This window comes from Morchella importuna (assembly GCF_003444635.1).
Source record: "Morchella importuna strain M04M26 chromosome Unknown Morimp01GS010, whole genome shotgun sequence".
In the NCBI taxonomy this organism is placed as follows: Eukaryota; Fungi; Ascomycota; class Pezizomycetes; order Pezizales; family Morchellaceae; genus Morchella; species Morchella importuna.
Window position 1 is genome coordinate 443062 of NW_025763407.1, and position 18566 is coordinate 461627.

At 43.9% G+C, this 18566-nt stretch overlaps 6 protein-coding genes across 6 annotated transcripts; 3 read left to right on the forward strand and 3 right to left on the reverse strand.

Annotated features, from left to right (window-relative positions):
• Positions 1-500: 500 nt before the first annotated feature.
• On the forward strand, positions 501-3028 carry LAJ45_04221 (uncharacterized protein; the record flags this gene model as incomplete). The annotated part of the gene is made up of 9 exons (XM_046113801.1): positions 501-680; positions 744-843; positions 899-1011; positions 1075-1760; positions 1813-1885; positions 1942-2204; positions 2260-2701; positions 2764-2932; positions 2988-3028. The coding sequence occupies 9 exons, from the start codon at positions 501-503 to the stop codon at positions 3026-3028; spliced, it is 2067 nt and encodes a 688-aa protein (XP_045972903.1).
• Positions 3029-4418: 1390 nt separating this feature from the next.
• LAJ45_04222 (uncharacterized protein) lies at positions 4419-4724 on the reverse strand (the record flags this gene model as incomplete). The annotated part of the gene is made up of 1 exon (XM_046113802.1): positions 4419-4724. One exon carries the CDS (start codon positions 4722-4724, stop codon positions 4419-4421), a length of 306 nt encoding a protein of 101 aa, XP_045972904.1.
• Positions 4725-6076: 1352 nt separating this feature from the next.
• LAJ45_04223 (uncharacterized protein) lies at positions 6077-6540 on the reverse strand (the record flags this gene model as incomplete). Its single annotated transcript, XM_046113803.1, has 4 exons — positions 6077-6174; positions 6233-6243; positions 6353-6398; positions 6471-6540. The coding sequence occupies 4 exons, from the start codon at positions 6538-6540 to the stop codon at positions 6077-6079; spliced, it is 225 nt and encodes a 74-aa protein (XP_045972905.1).
• Positions 6541-6609: 69 nt separating this feature from the next.
• Positions 6610-7620, forward strand: LAJ45_04224 (uncharacterized protein; the record flags this gene model as incomplete). The annotated part of the gene is made up of 6 exons (XM_046113804.1): positions 6610-6618; positions 6849-6932; positions 6988-7113; positions 7177-7391; positions 7463-7532; positions 7591-7620. The coding sequence occupies 6 exons, from the start codon at positions 6610-6612 to the stop codon at positions 7618-7620; spliced, it is 534 nt and encodes a 177-aa protein (XP_045972906.1).
• A 190-nt stretch (positions 7621-7810) lies between these two features.
• Positions 7811-10872, reverse strand: LAJ45_04225 (uncharacterized protein; the record flags this gene model as incomplete). Its single annotated transcript, XM_046113805.1, has 9 exons — positions 7811-7856; positions 7917-7973; positions 8026-8104; positions 8162-8265; positions 8323-8364; positions 8417-8832; positions 8885-9070; positions 9128-9830; positions 9893-10872. The coding sequence occupies 9 exons, from the start codon at positions 10870-10872 to the stop codon at positions 7811-7813; spliced, it is 2613 nt and encodes an 870-aa protein (XP_045972907.1).
• A 2170-nt stretch (positions 10873-13042) lies between these two features.
• LAJ45_04226 (uncharacterized protein) lies at positions 13043-14526 on the forward strand (the record flags this gene model as incomplete). Its single annotated transcript, XM_046113806.1, has 6 exons — positions 13043-13144; positions 13210-13350; positions 13411-13429; positions 13488-13559; positions 13610-14150; positions 14205-14526. 6 exons carry the CDS (start codon positions 13043-13045, stop codon positions 14524-14526), a joined length of 1197 nt encoding a protein of 398 aa, XP_045972908.1.
• Between the last annotated feature and the right edge of the window lie 4040 nt (positions 14527-18566).

The window sequence follows — 18566 nt, forward strand, 5'->3', positions numbered from 1 at the left end:
GCAAGAAAGCAGCTACTCTCGAGGCAGGGCCTTGCAGCTCAAAAAAGCATCCACTCTTGGGTAAAATACATCGCAGCATGCATGCATGTAGAAAAAGTAAAGTGCGTGAACTAAACATGGGATGGACTCGTCGAGAGCAATGAGAGCTTTCCAACTTAGGCTGCGGACCCCTCATCTCCCCGACATGACGTTGCACTGTACATAGTTTTTCAGTTTGTGCTTGGGAGAAAGCAACAAGTACCAGAAATTGTTTGGGAGGGGTTGGCGACGACTGTGCGATCTTCGATGGCTTTCACATATTCCTGCAAATCTCCCTCATGTACTATCGAAACATATACCCCTCACACCTTTCAAGGCAGCTTCCATAGTCGTCCTGCCCACATACAATCCTTCCATCCTATTTAGTACTTAAACCAAGTGTTGACCCTCTTCCATCCTCAACTCCTCTTGTCATTCCTGCACAGACTCTCTCACGCCCATCGTATCTGTTTGCATCCATTATGTCTCTCAAAACTATTAAGTACGAAGGAAAAGAGGTTCCCGCCGATGGAACTGGTGTTGTTGAGCTAGACCCTTGGCTAGGTCCTTTCAAAGATGATCTCCGTCGCCGCTTCACCAGAGCAGATGAGTGGATCACAAAGTTGAACGCTCATGAAGGCGGTTTGGAAAAATTCTCTAGGGTATACTACCCCATAAAGCTATCTATCTCTTCATCGTATACTAATGTCTTCTTTGTTGATTAGGGATACGAGAATTTCGGAATCAATGTCCTTCCTAACGGCGATATTACTTATCGTGAATGGGCTCCAAATGCAATCAATGCATCTTTCGTTGGAGAGTTCAGTAGGTTTTACGGAAAATTCGCCCCTTTTGGGTCTTTGCTTATCTTGTTTGATAGACAACTGGGATAGAAATGCCAACAGAATGGTGAAGAATGATTTCGGTGTTTGGGAGACCGTCGTCCCTGCTGTAAACGGACAATCCGCTGTCCCTCATAACTCCAAAATCAAGGTTAGTTCTATCCATTCCCCCCATTCACTATCTCCCTTTGATATCATATTCTAAAATTGTTAGATTGCTTTGGAAATCCCTGGTGGTGAGGTTCTTTACCGCATCCCTGCCTGGATCAAGCGTGTTACCCAAGACCTTTCTATAAGCCCCATCTATGATGCGGTTTTCTGGAATCCCAAGGAGAAATATGTCTTCAAGAATCCTCGCCCAGAAAAGCCTAAGTCAGCTCGTGTCTACGAAGCTCATGTTGGTATCAGTACCACTGAGTACAGAGTTGGAACCTACAAGGAGTTTACCGCAAATATTCTCCCTAGAATTAAGAAACTTGGATACAACGTTATTCAATTGATGGCTATCCAGGAGCATGCATACTATGCCTCGTTCGGCTACCAGGTTACCTCTTTCTTTGCTGCTTCTAGCAGATATGGAACTCCGGAGGAGCTGATGGAGTTGATCGACACTGCCCATGGATTGGGAATTGTTGTCCTTCTCGATATTGTCCACTCCCATGCTTGTAAAAACACAGAGGATGGACTAAATATGTTCGATGGCAGTGATCACCTATACTTCCACGAGGGTGGAAAGGGAAGGCACGAGCTATGGGACTCACGATTATTCAACTACGGACATCATGAGGTGATGAGATTTCTCTTGTCAAATCTGAGGTTTTATATGGAGGAATATATGTTTGATGGATTCCGTTTCGATGGCGTTACCAGTATTCTTTACACTCACCATGGTATTGGGACGTAAGTTTTAATCTCTAATCCTTAAGTCCAATAATAAATTAACAAAACTCAGCGGTTTCTCTGGTGGTTACCACGAATACTTCGGATCCAACGTCGATGAAGAAGGAATTGTCTATCTCATGCTGGTATGTTGTCTCACAAGAAACTTGGAATAAAAACCAGTTGCTGACTTTATTTAAAGGCCAACGAGATGCTTCACAACGTTTATCCAAAATCCCTCACAATTGCCGAGGATGTTTCCGGAATGCCTGCCTTATGTCTCCCACTAGCTTTGGGAGGTGTTGGTTTCGACTACCGTCTTGCCATGGCCATTCCAGATATGTGGATCAAGCTCTTGAAAGAGAAGAAAGATGATGACTGGGACATGGCAAATATCTGTTGGATTCTCATCAACAGACGCCACCAGGAGAAGACAATTGCTTATGCAGAGAGTCACGACCAAGCGTATGTTTCAAATTTTTAAATATTCTTGCTTTCAAACCCGTACTAAAATTACTAGGCTTGTCGGAGATAAAACTCTTATGTTCTGGCTTTGTGATAAAGAGATGTATACGCACATGTCTACACTCACAGATTTCACCCCCATCATTGAGCGTGGTCTTGGATTACACAAAATGATCCGCCTGCTCACTCATGCGTTGGGTGGTGAGGGTTACCTCAACTTTGAAGGAAATGAGTTCGGGCATCCAGAATGGCTTGATTTCCCGCGTGCTGGCAACAACAACTCCTTCCACTATGCCAGGAGACAGTTCAATCTTCCCGATGATCATCTTCTGAGATACAAGTTTCTCAATGAATTTGATTCAGCCATGCAAAATACCGAGGGTAAATATGGATGGTTACACTCACCACAGGCTTACATCAGTTTGAAGAATGAGAGCGACAAAGTGATTGTATTCGAGCGTGCTGGTTTGCTCTGGATCTTCAACTTCCACCCTACGGTAAGCCAAGTCGAATATTTACTGTAACCTCATTACTGACTGGTTCGGCATTGGGATAATAGAACAGTTTTGCGGACTACAGGGTTGGCGTTGAAAAGGCTGGCACCTACAGAATTGTCCTGAACACGGACAGGCCAGAATTTGGTGGATTGAACAGAATTGATGAGAGCACCAAGTTCTTCACAACCGATTTCCCATGGAACGGCAGGAACAACTTTACTCAAGTTTACGGTTTGTGATACCATCCTTTTGCTTATTATGATACTAATTAAATTATAAAAATTAGTTCCAACAAGGACCGCTATTGTTCTCGCTTTAGAAGAATAGAGACTAGGGTTGTTACAGCGAGGGTTTTCAAAGAGTAACGGGTTTTCTTATTCAGAGGGTAAAAATGGAGGTTTTCTATGCTCATGATTTTCTAGAGTTTGTGTCTTGTCTTGTTTTTGTTTTTGTTTTTTTTGTTTTCTTTTTAAATAATGATGACCATGACGATTGCTTGAGGTTGGAAGTACTAAAGGATAGCCCAGCCCTGTATGTTGCGCACGCGTGCGCCATGGGCGGCGAATTATGTGTTGATGGATACATACATGTATGCTGCATGCTGGACTGAGAGCTAAAATTGATTCTTCTTTCTCAACACTTCCAATACGTGTGAAGTCATCCCCCTTAAGCTGTCACCGAAATGCTGGTCCTTTTGTGAGTAGGTTTGCTGGATTTCTTCAACAATTATATTGGATTTGAATCAATCTCTTATGTACTTGGATCTGTTGTTGTTTTTCTCGGTACCCACAAAAAGGCTCAGCAGCTGACAGCTTAAGGGGAGAAGATACATATTATATCCACTATCTACATAGAGTTGAACCGAAAGGTTTATAAACCTAGAAGACAGATATCAACATGAGGATCTAGGAAAACAGCATTTCTGGATTAGTGCTTGCTATGATAACGGCGAAGATATCACTATATGCGGTGATACTGCAACGAGAGTCAACTATTTTGCTGTGATTGGTGTTAGTATATATTTTGCGTCTTTGGTATTGGGCTCACAAAAGCTTTCCGGAAGTGAATGTTTAGCACGCATGTGTGGAACACGTGGGTACGATCGAAAAACATGGCCGCGATTAATACGGCAATCAAGGCCCAGAGTACCGCATAAAAATCCTTCCCGTACCGATCTCTTGAATACCCCACGATCGCTGTTTTTCGCTCAATCAGATTCGGATCACCGGAATTACTAGCATAGCATAGCACCCTACTCGTTATATCTACATGTACCTTCCCATAAAACATGGATGAATTAGAGTTGTCAAGGCTTCAGGGGTCGGCTGTGCTGTTATTGCATGCGTAATACCTCGCATACCCGGGAAAATGATGTGTTTAACCCCCTGTTGATCGGAGATCCCGCGCGAGTGATCTGTGGTGATGCAACTAGGTTGCCATCGCACCAGCTAGCAACCACCATCACCATAGAGAAAGTCTTCCAAAGGTTTCTTCTATGAATCCTTACTTAAAAATTAAGAAATAAGTAAAGTCTTAGAAAAAAATCGGTCTCTACACCCACCCTACCCAGCCAAACCGAAACGGGGTCAATGATATAAAGACATAATTATGGGCGTCTAGGTACATGCTCGATTGAGTGCATATCGTTTCAAACCTTTGATAGTCTCACCACCATCACCAAACCCCCCCAATTTCCAACTTCCCCCTCATAGGTCGTTCAAATCGCAGTGTTTCTTCTGACAGGTTCCTTCGGAACTGGCAACTGCGATTCTTCTCCCTTCGTGCGTGAGCCGGCCACTTTCTTCTTGTATATTGACCGTTCGATTTCCCATCCTCCTGCAGCTGCCTTAATAGCATCTCTATCCCTCTTTGCCAGAGCCTCAGTTTCGTGGTTGCTTCCAGAGTCAACTGGAGCTTCCTTGAGTTTTGGGCGAACTGCTAGGGCCTCGGCAAAGCTGACTCGTCTTTTGGTGAGGTGCGGGGGTTGCGGGAGTGACTGCGTACTAGCGGTGTCTGTCTCCATGGGTGACTCCGAACTCTATGAAGTTGTTCTATTCTCTCTTGATAGGATCAAAGCCTATGGCGAGTTTAGAAAAAGAGATTGGTTTGAAGAAATTATCAAGTTGGTGAGGGTTTCTTACGAGATTATTGAGTTGCTGAGTCGATTCTCGGGGAGCGAACTTTGGAGTGGGGGATGAGGCGAGCTTGGGGAACGTGGATAGCAAGGGTATCTATCGTAGGAGGGATAAGCGCCGAGGGTGTGAAGCAATCTGTTTTTTTTTGTCGGGCGTGGGTTAAAGGGCTGAATAGAAGACACTGTCGATCAAAGTCCTGGAGCTCTGGGGAGGGGGGCTGTAGAAATTCATGCGAAAAAACTCGCAAGAGTCAACAACAAAAAAAAAAAAAAAAAAAGATTTGTTTGCTACGATGCTCAGTGAATTGTCAACAACTGCCAGAGTAGTTTTTGTTGTGCATGTGTGTTTGTGCAGCAGTGTGACTGCGTGAATTGAGGAGTGCCAGTGCGGCCTCGTACGTACATCTTAGGCCAGCCAGACGTGCAGAGTTGTAGTTATACCACTCATGCAAGTACTGTAAGCTTAAACATTTCTCTAGGCAGGGGTATGGTAGCTCTTCTCTTAGCAGATCATACCTCGAGACAAGGGTCATTAGCCGCCTCGATTAGATAGGTAATCCATAGGACGTCAACCCTCGTGTCTCGATATCTTCCACCAACCCAGCACCCACACGTACGCCACACAATCCATAGAGCTGGGTTTCGAATCTATCTGTTAAACTCGTGGTCAAGATATCCGTCGGGCGATCGAGGAGCTTATTTTCTAGAATAACCACCGCTGAATGCAGGGTAAGTTTCATGGATTATCACTCGAAATCGAATTACATTTTGGTCTGGGCCTGGCCCAGCAAAGCCAATGAGAGAACAGTGCCCTGGCAATTTGTTTTGTAACCTAACTGTTGGTTCCGTGAAACGCAAATACAAGCTCAGGATTCACAGATAACTTAGCTGTCATTCAAGCCGTCCCTCCTTCACCGCTTTCTCAATTTTTCTCTATCGCCAGGGAATCCTCTGAACACGTAATTGATGACTCGTTTGATAAGGATAACTCTTAGTCATTTTGTGCCCTGGGGATATATAATAACTCATTTCAAAGTCTGAAGTATGCGACTCTTCTCTATTGGTCAATTCCAAAACGGCGTTTCTATCATCGTTGGCACTACTCGCCAAGCCTAGGGAGTGCTACAATTTTTTTAGTTGTTTACTTCTGTGTAACGAGAAATATCGTGTCTGCACGCAGTGCGACAACAAAACAGTCTGGGAACGAGACTAGAACACATGAATTCATAAAGCCGAGGTTTTCACCCCTCTATTGTAACTTTCCCAAGGGTGTTTGTGCTGCTCCCTCGATGGATCTGAAGAATATGGTAGATATACTGCGCCAACCTATGACCATAGTCTTAATCGTCCATTAAAATATACTCTATGAGTACCTACATATCTGATAGGAAGAATACCAGTGATTACCCTTTTGGGCGGGGGAACGGCACGGAGGTGTTACACAAACCACTACTTCCATGGGAAGAAGTTATGTGGTTTCTAAAGCCGTTTCAACATTTTGTTTCTTCTGGCCATACAGAATAAGGCAACACCAAAGATGTTGAGTGTGGTATCTTTGAGATTCTAGAAACACAAATTTATTGTCAGTCGTGATAAGGAACGAACCCTTCTTATAACTTATTGGAGCCACCTCACGATTATCATGCCCGAAGAACTGCGGGACCATGTGTATGGCATCAGTACTACCGAGCGATGCGATAACCATAAGGATGAAGGGTCTTATGGTCCGGTAAAGAAGTATATGTACCTACATGTAATCGTGGTTACCTAGCAAATGCGTGAAGTCTGTTTTATGGCATCATATTAAGGGTTAGGGGATGTTGTGTTACAAATGAAGTCTACGATACTGAGGCTCGGCTGAGCCTCCATCACTTTTTAAGACTAGGCCTTACTTTAAACCCCGCGCTGCACGGGTCTCAACTATATCATAACCTCAACCATGACAATTCCAATAACTTCCCTCCAGCTAGAACACATCCCCGACCGCATACAGTGTATATAACCCTTTTCAAGGATGTGAAAAACGCAACCTTCCTCCGGGATCAGCTTCTGGCCGGAAATTCCGAATTTGAATACGCTTTTATTGATGCGAATACTGTAGGAGGCTGGCTCAGTTAGTTCGGGGGTCATGACTAACGGGAAATTTTGCCAGATAATATCGAAAGTCCACGCCCTTGCAGCTGCTCACCAGGCCATCCACAATCTCCTCGTGGCAGGGAAATTGCGCACTAGAAATGTCCATTCGGAGACCGTATTCTGTCTCAGCCCAAACAACAATGTAGGTTATATACTTAATATATTGGCTACTATAAGTTTATCTAACGCATGCTGAATACCTTAGATCACAGATGCTTTTAAACGATTTGGGATATTACCTACTACCACCTCCCTCTTGTGCATTAAGTTTTCTACACTCTCTGCACCCGTTACTCTGGAATCCATAAAATCACACCTAGAAAGGTCCGTGGAGGGAACAGCTGTGGAGTTCACGGACGAGAATTTACTGCAGGAAACGGTGGTGGATTGGGCCAAAGTGGCGAAGAACTACAAGATCAAGTCCGATAACCTCAACACACAAAGCCTATTGAACGAGAAAGCTATAGGAGGGGGGCTCAAAAGTCTTGAAGTAGAAGTGTTGGGAAAGCTAGTAGTAAGGACTACCGGATGACCAATCACTTTGTATATTATATGAAGAAGGTTCCTCGGCCTCATAAACCCCAGATTAAGGGTTGGATCGCGTTGACTAGATATGTAGGTCGAATATCTCCACCATGGCGTGCCTTAGATTAAGCCCTAGCTAATTCGAACGTACCAATTGCTCATTGACTTTTATATTTTCATACTTAGTAGGATCCGAGAGGTATATCATTATGGTTGCCTTAACCCCTACGTATAATAAAAACAGCCCTTCGCTCCTATATACAATCAATCAAAGTAACAAGTCCGAAAAAAAATGAAGAAGAAAAGTGTTAAATCTACGACGAGGGCTGCGGACGCCTCAGAGGATGCGCTTCGGTATTCCTATGAACACTATAAGTATCATATAAAGAGGTTATTATGAGCAGAAAGGTTAAAACGTACAGGACATAATCATCCAAAGATATCAGATCAGGCTCGCTGAACAAAAGGTAATAATATCTAGATAAAATAATGAGTGACGTTCATCAGAGAAGGACAGAAAAATGCGCACTTGAGTGTCTCGGCGGGGAAAAATGATTCCATCGAGTCTATCTGGGAAAACATGGGGTGTGATGGACTTTTGGTTACGTCTAAAAGCCGTTAATGTTAGAAAGTTTTCATAGATGTAGATTCAATTCACTACTTGCCACTTATCGCTGAGAAGGCAAACTCCGTCCGTGTTGCTTTTTCAAGAGCTTGCCACATTTTCCATCCTTTATCCTGCCATGTTGTATCTGCTGTAAGCCGATACCTAAGTTCCAGGTGTGAGTAAGGGCCTATTCATTAATTAAGAGAGAGCTTTCTATACATTATGAAAACAGATTCGATGGCCTCTGGTCGTAAAATGTACCTAAGGAGTGTCAATAACGATATGAAGTTCATAGATACCGGAATCTAAATACCTCCTGTCTCCGATCTTGGTGAATCCACTTGGTAATGATTCCTCTTCAATCATCTGCTTCGCAACTCCTTCAAGAGTTGTTGGATATTCTTTTGGGACTGCATTAGGATCAATGGCCTGGAGTCGTTGTTTTTCTGCAGGAGTTGGACCGTCCCTCTTGACATTTGTAGTTCCATCTACTTTCTTTTTTGGCAGTCTGTATTTTGGTACTAGCTGCTCATAATACTGTGTCGGGTTGAATTTGCAGTTTTCTGGATCTTGGCAGTATGCGGTCTGAAAGCCTTCGGGCATGATGCCGCTTTCCATAGAGAAGTATGCCCAGACACACCCATCCGTGAGCTTGGCGCCAATTTCAAGATCAGCCTCGAGACCGAGCGCTCTTGCACCAAGAGCCAGCATCCCCCCAGTGAAACAAGTCTGTTACATGAATTAGAAATATATTCTATCAGCGGAATACGGGAATTCTTACCAGATGACCTGTGTTAGTATCAAAGCTGACGTCACCGGCATCATTCACGTAAACGTTACCGGAAAGTAGGACATCAGGGCTCTTGTCTGCAAGTGGTCTGAAAAACAGATATTTCTTGGCGATATCCATGGAGCTTTCGTACATCTTTTTGTATTGATCAGATGCACCGCCGAGAAGTATATACTCCTATATATATCAAACACGTGAGAACACGGGGTTAGGATAGAGATATTCGTGACACACCTTAATTAAATACTCATATAAGGAATCGGACATTCCACCCAATGTGAATTTTTGTTCCCTTTGGTATCCCGCATTTTTTAGTCCTTGAGGCAGACAAGACGGGGAAGTTTTTGCGGCGGCAACAGTACTAGTGGCACTTAATTGCGCCCCAATAGCGTTGGATCTTCCGGGCTCGATTTCTCCTTCATGATGAATCTTTCCACTCTGCGCCTCGGCTGTCAACCCAGGTGGTGGTCCTGCTGCTGCCGCCGCTGCCGCCGCTGCCTTTTCTCTAGCATCCTTTTCGCTTTCGGTCAAGATCTTCCCCCCCTGTAGTTCCCCTAACCAATCTATTTCTTGAACTTGAGGCAATTGCCTTTTTCCAGGGTTATGGACCGGTGGAGATACCATTTTTCCCTCACCTACATCCTCCGCAAATATGCCATTTGATGGTAGGGGAACTGGCTGCGGTACAGTCTTCCTCTGCTCTTCAACGGGAACTTTGACTACTTGACACCCAGACGCATCCATGCTCAATGGCCACATGCCGGGAAGACTTGTCTTGGGCTGAAATTCCTCCAATGCATCTGTGATGCGCTGAACCGCATCGTAATATCTATCGTTTCCTGTGATCTGAGCTAAACGTGTGAACTCGACAGTAAGAGATCCAAGTTCTGCCGAAACAACTCGAATATCCGCACGATTTTGTTTGGCAACTTGCGTCCTACTTAAATTTAGCCATTCATTACATTGCCGGATTTGTTTCTTTCATAAGGGAAGACATACGGTTTCCACCCAAAATATAGAATCGGCATGCGATTCGGAGTGTCAAAGATACCATATAACATATCAGCCAACTCGATTGCTTTATCAAGTAGAATCTGATGCTTCCCGCCAGAAACGTCATATGCCCCTATCAGACCTCCAAGGTATCTGATGACTGTCTCAAAAACAGGTATTTTTGTCATGGGCGTAGTTGTGAAATCAATCTTTCCTGTCGCCTTAACAGCCTCTAAAAATTCGTGCTCGAGCCCCATAATCCACAATGTATCGAGGGAATCAACCAGTGTTGCTCCCCACCCACCGAAACCATCTTTATAAGATGCGCTCACAGGCATTATCTCATCATGGCCCCAGGCATGAGCCTTATAGCCCTTCCACGCATGTTTCATTGCCTCTCTTACAGCATCTTGCCTTTCTATACGCACTTTGCGCTTCGTTTCGCTTTCCTGTGCAAACGAAGCTTGTATTTGGGGAAGTTTCTTGTATTTCTTGGGCAATGGAATGATTGATTCCTCGGGTAGTGGGTAATGCTCTGGTGATTTCTCCCAATGTACCTGCAATGGTACCACAGGGGCAACGTTGATAGTGCTTTGTTCTTTTGAGGGCACATCTTCGAGCTTCGGTGTAGATGTTTTTACAGGATTCGCAGACTTTGTTGAAGACGTGGCCACTGTATGCGCCGCCCCGTGCAAAGATTCTTTGTCTGCAGCTAGAGGATTTTTCTCAGACTCCGAGGGCCGAGGGGTTGGTTTATCTATGGGCGGAATCTCGGGTGGTGGAATATGAGTTTCGACCTCAGCTACTGGCCATTGCACACCCTGCGGGCTTTGTTTCGATACGGTGGATGTATATTCTTTTAACTTATCGACGGAAAACGAACTGGCAGAATCACCAAAAGAGTAGAAATGGGTAAACACGACGACCGCAATAACAACGAATAGAAGCAGGGATCTATAGCGTCTAAGACGCACGACTCCTAACATCCTGTCCCACCGCCGTCAACGCGATGGTAATAGTGCTAGTATGGGGTAGGCAGGGGTAAATCGCAGTGGTTTTCGTTCCTATTGTTGAAATGGTGAGCTCGAAGGTGTCGTCGACAATGGTCAGGAGTAAAGCGGATAAGGGGGCACAGACAGCACCTAAAACCCCACTGTATGATGATCTTGGCGCTGTTACCTTTGTGTGTAAGCTACTTTAATCGGTGCCGAAAAGTATCCCTATGACCTATCCTTCATTCGTTCTCAACATAGTAGAAATTAACCTGTTCGGGCAATTTCCGTTGTAGATCATCTAACCTTACCCAAACGTTCCTGTTATTGCCCTCTAACCGAATCATACTCCATGACTACATACATTGTAGTCCCAGATCTGGCTCTATAAAGGTACCAAGTCAGTGAAAACCAAGGCAACACACCAGTATGTGATCACATGAATTTTAGTACTATCATATGCTTGCAATTGGTCACTAAACTAAACTTATAACTCATATAAGCAATTTTATACAATTCTACAGGCGACCCTCTGTAGACTCCGAAATTCGGGGCACTCAGCGAACACCTTTGGTGTCATTTTTCAGCGACCTTTCTAGCTTTAGAACGACCTATTCTTTCTAGGCAACTTTATAGACCTAATAGAGCGTATTTGCCAACCGTCAATTTCAACTCTTGACACTTCAAACTTGAAAGTTTCGGGAGGCAAAATTGACAGTTCCCCTCAGTGGCCAAAATCGATCTGGTTAACGGTATGACAGAATAACCCCGAAAATCAGACAATTCGTCACGCTACCTGTGAAATACTGAAAATTCATACCCATGATACTATAGCTAGCTTTGGTAGTAACAAAACTGGGTACCTGTGATCCTCCTGGTATATCTCACAGCACACCGCCCCGCCGAAATCCAAAATTAACAGCCCCGGTTGTCATTTTTGGAGCCCCACAATTTGTAAATTCTTGAAATTGACGGTTGGCAAATACGCTCTAATAACAGTTCTGGGCCCACTACCAGTGTGGAAGCAACGACGGGTCAATGATGTTCATAACCAAAATATTATTTGAGAGGGCCAAAGAACTATCTATAATGGAAGGCTCGCAAGAAGAGAAGAGACCGCCACGCGCGAGCGCATATAATCGAAGCTCGATTTTATAGTATGATGTATCCCTTGGCCTGGTGAACCTTTAAATACCCCCTGGGTACGAGTGCCCACATCCCTTCGTTCGTCAGAGCAAAATCGGAGACATATTAGGCTCTCGACGGCGTAGTGATATTCAAAAACTCTAGCTACCTACAGACCTGAAAAAGGTATAGGAGGGGTCACAGAAGGTGACTTTACAGCAAAAGGCTCACGGAATGAGGGTTAAGTTTATTACCGAGTAAAAGCTGCCCATTAGCGCCTAGTCGTGAAAACACACGAAGGGATATAACTTCAAAGGTTCAATGATACATGTAGCAACCAAACGCCGTCCTGGGAGGGTTAGGTTTTCTCGGTGGTTAAGTGCGGAGGTACCCAAGTACCTACTTGACGAATGAGTCAATTGGTGGACATCCATGCCTAAAGTAGGACATGTATTATTCTTGGCATCCGCGCTTTCCCTTATTTGTAGAACTGGTTAAATACGATGTCTTCTCCACTTCCGCCCCTGGCCGAAACTCCAGGATCTAGATACGGAGCTGTAGCCGTTATACAAAGTAGAGAGTGAAGAACACGGCGTTTTACGGTTACAGTCTCTCACCTACTGATGGCGGATCCTGTCTGATGGTTCTGTTTGTAGTAATTTGCCCTTGGCATCCATAACCTAATTTATTGGCCTTAAATCCCTGACCGCCATCAGACAGGATCCGTCTTTACTTTATGAGTGAGTGTACCTACATGTAGGTATGGTACATGTATCTATTTGGATTAAACGGTATGACGAGACTTGATTTGTTGTTGGATATGAAGACGTCAGCGCGTACAGTCCGCATGGGGAGGTCTTGGCGTTTCCCAGCCACGCCATCTCTCGCCTCAAGAAGCTGGTTGCCCTCATCTTCCCTCCTTTCCTGTTCTCTTCACCACTTGACTGGGCATTACTCGGTCCTGTACACTCAACCTTTGAACTCTCTTATATCTTTACATCTCTTCTTTATTGCCGTGCAGCTAGTAAATTCGCTAATCATGAAGTCGTCTATTCTCTTTGCTGCTGGCTCGCTGTTGGGTTCGGCTATGGCCGGTATTCACAGGATGCCTTTGAAAAAGGTCCCCCTAACAGAGCAACTAGTGGGTTTACTCGCTCAATAATTTAGTTTTTACAAACCAGGAGCTGCTAATTTTGATCCCTTCAGTCGCATCACGATATCGACACCCAGATGAGGGCTTTGGGTCAGAAATATATGGGCATTCGCCCCGAAAAGCATACCGAGGAAATGTTCAAGGCTGCTGCTGAGGACATGACCATTGAAGGCGGTCATGCTATTCCTGTTAATGTGAGCAAGTCCCTTTGCGTAATATCTTCCAAGTTCATTCATTAATATTATCCATTATAGAACTTCCTGAACGCCCAGTGTAAGCTTAATAATCCGCGTCCAGGCAGATGAGCTTCTCCCATACTGACGAAATATAGATTTCTCCGAGATTTCTCTTGGAACACCGCCACAGAGTTTCAAGGTTGTCCTTGACACCGGAAGCTCCAACCGTAAGCTAAACCTCCTATCATACATTGAACCTTGAACTAACCATTTCTAGTTTGGGTTCCCTCCACCCAGTGTGGCTCGATTGCTTGCTATCTCCACACAAAGTACGACTCGTCATCGTCCAAGACTTACAAGGCCAACGGTACCTCGTTTGAGATCCGCTACGGCTCTGGTAGCTTGAGTGGTTTCGTGTCCGAGGACACTCTCCAGATCGGCGATCTTAAGGTTAAAAACCAGGTCTTTGCTGAAGCAACCTCTGAGCCTGGCCTCGCTTTTGCTTTCGGCAAGTTCGACGGCATTCTTGGGCTTGGCTACGATACCATCTCTGTCAACCGTATCACCCCTCCCTTCTACAACATGATCGACCAGGGTCTTTTGGACAAACCTGTGTTTGCTTTCTACCTTGGGAGCACCGACCAGGAGAGTGAGGCTATTTTTGGTGGTATCGATGAAAGTCATTTCTCGGGAAAGCTCATCAAGCTTCCTGTCCGTAGAAAGGCTTATTGGGAGGTTGAATTCGAGGCGATTACTTTTGGAGAGGCTACTGCTCAACTTGAGAACACGGGCGCTATCGTTGATACCGGCACTTCTCTGTAAGTTCCTTTGGCCCAAATCTTCTCTCCTCGAACTATAATTAACCGCCGTAGCATCGCTCTCCCCTCCACTTTGGCCGAGCTCCTCAACAAGGAAATTGGCGCCAAGAAGGGATGGAATGGACAGTACACCGTTGAGTGCAGCAAGCGGGATTCACTTCCTGACCTCACTTTCACTCTCACCGGCCATGACTTCACCATCGGTCCCTATGACTACATTCTTGAAGTTCAGGGCTCCTGCATCAGCGCTTTCATGGGAATGGACTTCCCTGAACCCGTAGGACCTCTTGCAATCCTAGGTGATGCTTTCTTGCGAAGATGGTACTCTGTCTACGACTTGGGAGACAACACTGTTGGCCTTGCCAAGTCCAAATAAACCAATAACACGAGTGGCAAGCTTGGGGTTCTCGATGAATGGTTAACGTACACACGGTTGTTTTGTAATGGAATTTTGTTTCGTTTGGGTTTCGGTTCTGGATAACATGGACAGAATTAATTTTGTCTATTCTATTTTTATTTTACAAACGCGCAAGCAGCATATCTTTTGCGGAATAGCTAGCTGGATAGTATTATTAGCGTATTGAATTGATGCTGTTACACATGCTTCTGTTAAAAAGCAGTTCGCGCTTTCAACATCGATTACTGCCATCTGCAAATATACACCGTGTTTGTTACTTCGCAGCGATGCGGTTTTTTGTATTCGGCGTAAGTTCGTTTTAGAGTTGGTAGTCAAGCTATCGATTGATGACCTGTGGTCATACATTATATGGGGTCTTAGTAAATGTATTCAGTATTTAGCTCCTAAAGGTATCGCAATAGGTCTAAACAATTTCTTAGTATGGATTACCTACGATCGCGAACTATGGCCTCACCATCCATACGAAAACTAAAATTTTACTAGTCACATACCTATCATCTATAGCTACAACAATCAATCTATGACGGGTGGTTTCAAGGAAGGAGCTGAATTAAACAAGGAAGGAGCATATGTTACCGAGTGACATTTCATGTCTCGCTAGGTTTGAAGATATTTAACATTACTCTGGTTCCTTCTTCCAGTTATAGATATAAATAGAATCAACAGTCCCAGTGAAAGTAAAAAATTTGACTTGGCCTTAGCATCTATACTAGCAATAATCTCGGTCACGTGGGGATACACCTAGAGAGTAGCAAAGGACATACCAGTTTCTACTCTCACCTACACATTACTTAACCTACACGTGATCGAAATCCCAGGTGGCATGGCTACATGTAGTAAAGAACCGGAGTTCAGCTTTCGGCTTCACATTTGTCGACCACCTATTTGTTTAGTTTGGCTTCACATGATATATATGCGTATATCTTTTGTGCGATGGCCTAACTGATCGTGACCCAATGCCTCTTTATAATTGCCGATACTTTTAGAAATTATAACAACAATAGATATCGCTACAGACATCTCTCTAGTAGCCGTGGAAATGCATCAATTTTGACGTTGCCCGTACAAAAAGTTACGAGATACACATTATTTGATGCAATAACCGCATTACTTTGTGTTAAAGGCATTCCTGTCCCATTACCGACACTTTACCGACACCTTTACTGATGCATTTACCTGTTAAAGGCAATAAGATACGACTTTACTGACGACATTCCCCGTTAAAGGCATGTTAAAGGCATGTTAAATGCAATAAAATACGACTTTACTGACTATTTCCGGCGTTTCTTGCTTTCCACCGGAAAATCAATGTTTTCCAATGAAGCCCCCCTCTAGATCTCGAGATAGTTGAGTACTCAAACAAAATATTTCGGTGGGATCATCAAATGGTATCTGGCATCAATGGGCTTGTAACAGTTGGGGAATACAATTTCATTTTGGTGGATCTATTGTTTGGCATATACATGCAGGCAATTCTTGCTTAATGCTCCTGGAATAATAGTAGGATGCTCTGTGATGATTCGTTTCATTGCCGATGCCCTTCGTCAATCATGTGAAGCATCACGGGTGGCCAAAACTTATCCCCCCGTGTATACGCCCAAATGTGTGACAGAAGCGTGACATGTAAAGGCATCAGTAGAGTCGTCTGTAAAGTCGTCTGCAAAGTCGTCTGATTTCCCTTAAAACGACTTTCCCTCTACCAAAATATTGACATTACCCACGTAAATCCAAGCTCGAAAAACGACTTTACCGACGACTTTACTGAATATTATTTAATATTTTCAGGTACACATTTCCACGGCTCCTAGAGTCTGTGGGTATTATATTACGTTATTACAACTGGCTTATTTCTTCCTTGCTATCATGGAATGGCCCGGCTGCGGTTAGCTGGGACGTTCCTGGGTCTCGCCGTTTTGAGGCTGGTGGTCACACTGGTTGTCATTGAAGTTTCTGTATAATAATTTGTTCTATTGAATAGAGATTATATTAGATGGGTTCATTCCATCACCGGTTCATGAAGGATGTGTATAAATTGAATCATTAAAAATCACTCGCTACACCTATGAATGCCAAGCGCGATATTTTTTTTTGTTTAATTTATTAATTTCATATGCCAAGCGCGAGAGGTCCATTCCAACAAAACCCCAAGTCATGGTTAAACCTTCTAACCTTAGAGAGACAGATTTAATTGAGTCATCATTTCTTGTAGCACCGAATCTGGAAGGTCTCCGGTTCTCAGAGCTAAAGTCAATCATAAGAAGATACGTAGACCTGATCTGGTAAGCTTACCGCTGTAGAGCCGATGCTTAGTGGTTGAGGATTAGAAGACTCAGAAAAAAGAGGCTCGAGGTATATATAAGGGGAATATTAAAAAAAATACTTTAGCGGTGTGTGGGCAGAAAGACCACACTAGCCTACTTCTGGAAACTTCTTATGGGCGTGCACGTGGTAGCGCAGCCAACACCATAACTATGGCCAATTATGCAGGTTGTTGAAAACACGATTCTAGTGTAGTCTTTCTTTTCCTTCGATATGTATACATGTATGTATGTACTTATAGTATACTCCCGATATCAATTAAACAAAAAAAAAAAAAAATACACCCGATATCAACTACCACATGTAGCTCAAGGAGGGCTAATCGACTGGAGGGAAACATCACTGAACTGAGTTCTGTAGCCTAGGTCATCCCAACTGATGACAGAGTAATATACAAGCACTAACAGAGATGCTTTCTTATTATCTAGCTTGAGGGCGATAAACTTAACGGGGATTTGCGTTCACTAAATATAGCATACTAGCAAAGCTAGCTAGCTAGAAGTGAATCCATAGAGAAACAACTTGTCCTTTTCTTTGGTTCTCTTTGGTTCTTACAACCATCAACATGATCGTTTATCAAGTAGCTACATCCAACGAGGGATACCTATCTTTTGAGATATATTCTTAAGTTGTATCCTACCGAATTTCCAATGCGCAAAAATCTAACTAAAGGTATTGGTCTTCAAAGGCTGCTCTATTCAGGAGGAGAGGGCTGATATGAGAAATTAGATTGGTTCAAATGGACGCTTCTACTTTCGGTTTCACCTTAGCGCAAAGACTGTGTCCGCGGACTAAAATTGTGAAAAAATCCTACCAAAATTGTGTCATGTGAAAAAATTGGTAAAATTGGGAATATCATGGGGTAGTGCGGACTCGTTTTGTAATAATATGATATAACACCAGCCTAGAGGAAACGTGAATTCCATCAACAGGAATTGGTTGCTTTTTTCAGACGCAACTTTTGAATAAAGTATGTTGAACGAGCTGTAAAGCCCGACGAACTTATCAAAAAAGGACCATATAAGAGCAGTCGGTGAATTACAAGTTTGATTTCTACCGCTTGAACATTTGATCTTTCTAATCTTCAACGTTTTTCACAGCCTTCGAAGCACTCCGAGAGCCAATACTCATAAGATGGTTAACTTGACCTCTACCCCACTTGCATATTACATGAAGACGGATTGCCTTCCCTTTTAGACCGATTATCAAATCATGTATGTGCGTATGCATCCCCAAAACCCTGTTACGGGTGATAGGCGACCGGCTGGTAAGTTCAATTAACTTTGGGGATGATCGACGGTTTAAACACCCTTCCCGAAGCCTTGGCCCCCTTCCAAGCTGACGACCCCACTCTAGTGGTGATGATCCTCCTGCATTTGCTCGGCATAAAGCTTACTTGTATGCTACATCTTCGGAGAAATGTTTCAAACTAGGAGGCGGGGTGACCCTGCAGCAATCATCCATCAAATATAAAAGCTCCCAGATCGTCGGGACCAGATCTACGGTGTTCTCGTACAGAGGCGATCGCATCTGTCTGACCGAGTTCGAGTGAAACGGCTACCTATCGCATGGCAGGGCCGACACCGTGGTCCTGTCCACCCTTAATTCTGGCTATTCTGGTACCGAGATGTCATTGGGTTTTCAGGTCATTTTTAGTGATTACCTACTTCAATGAGCTG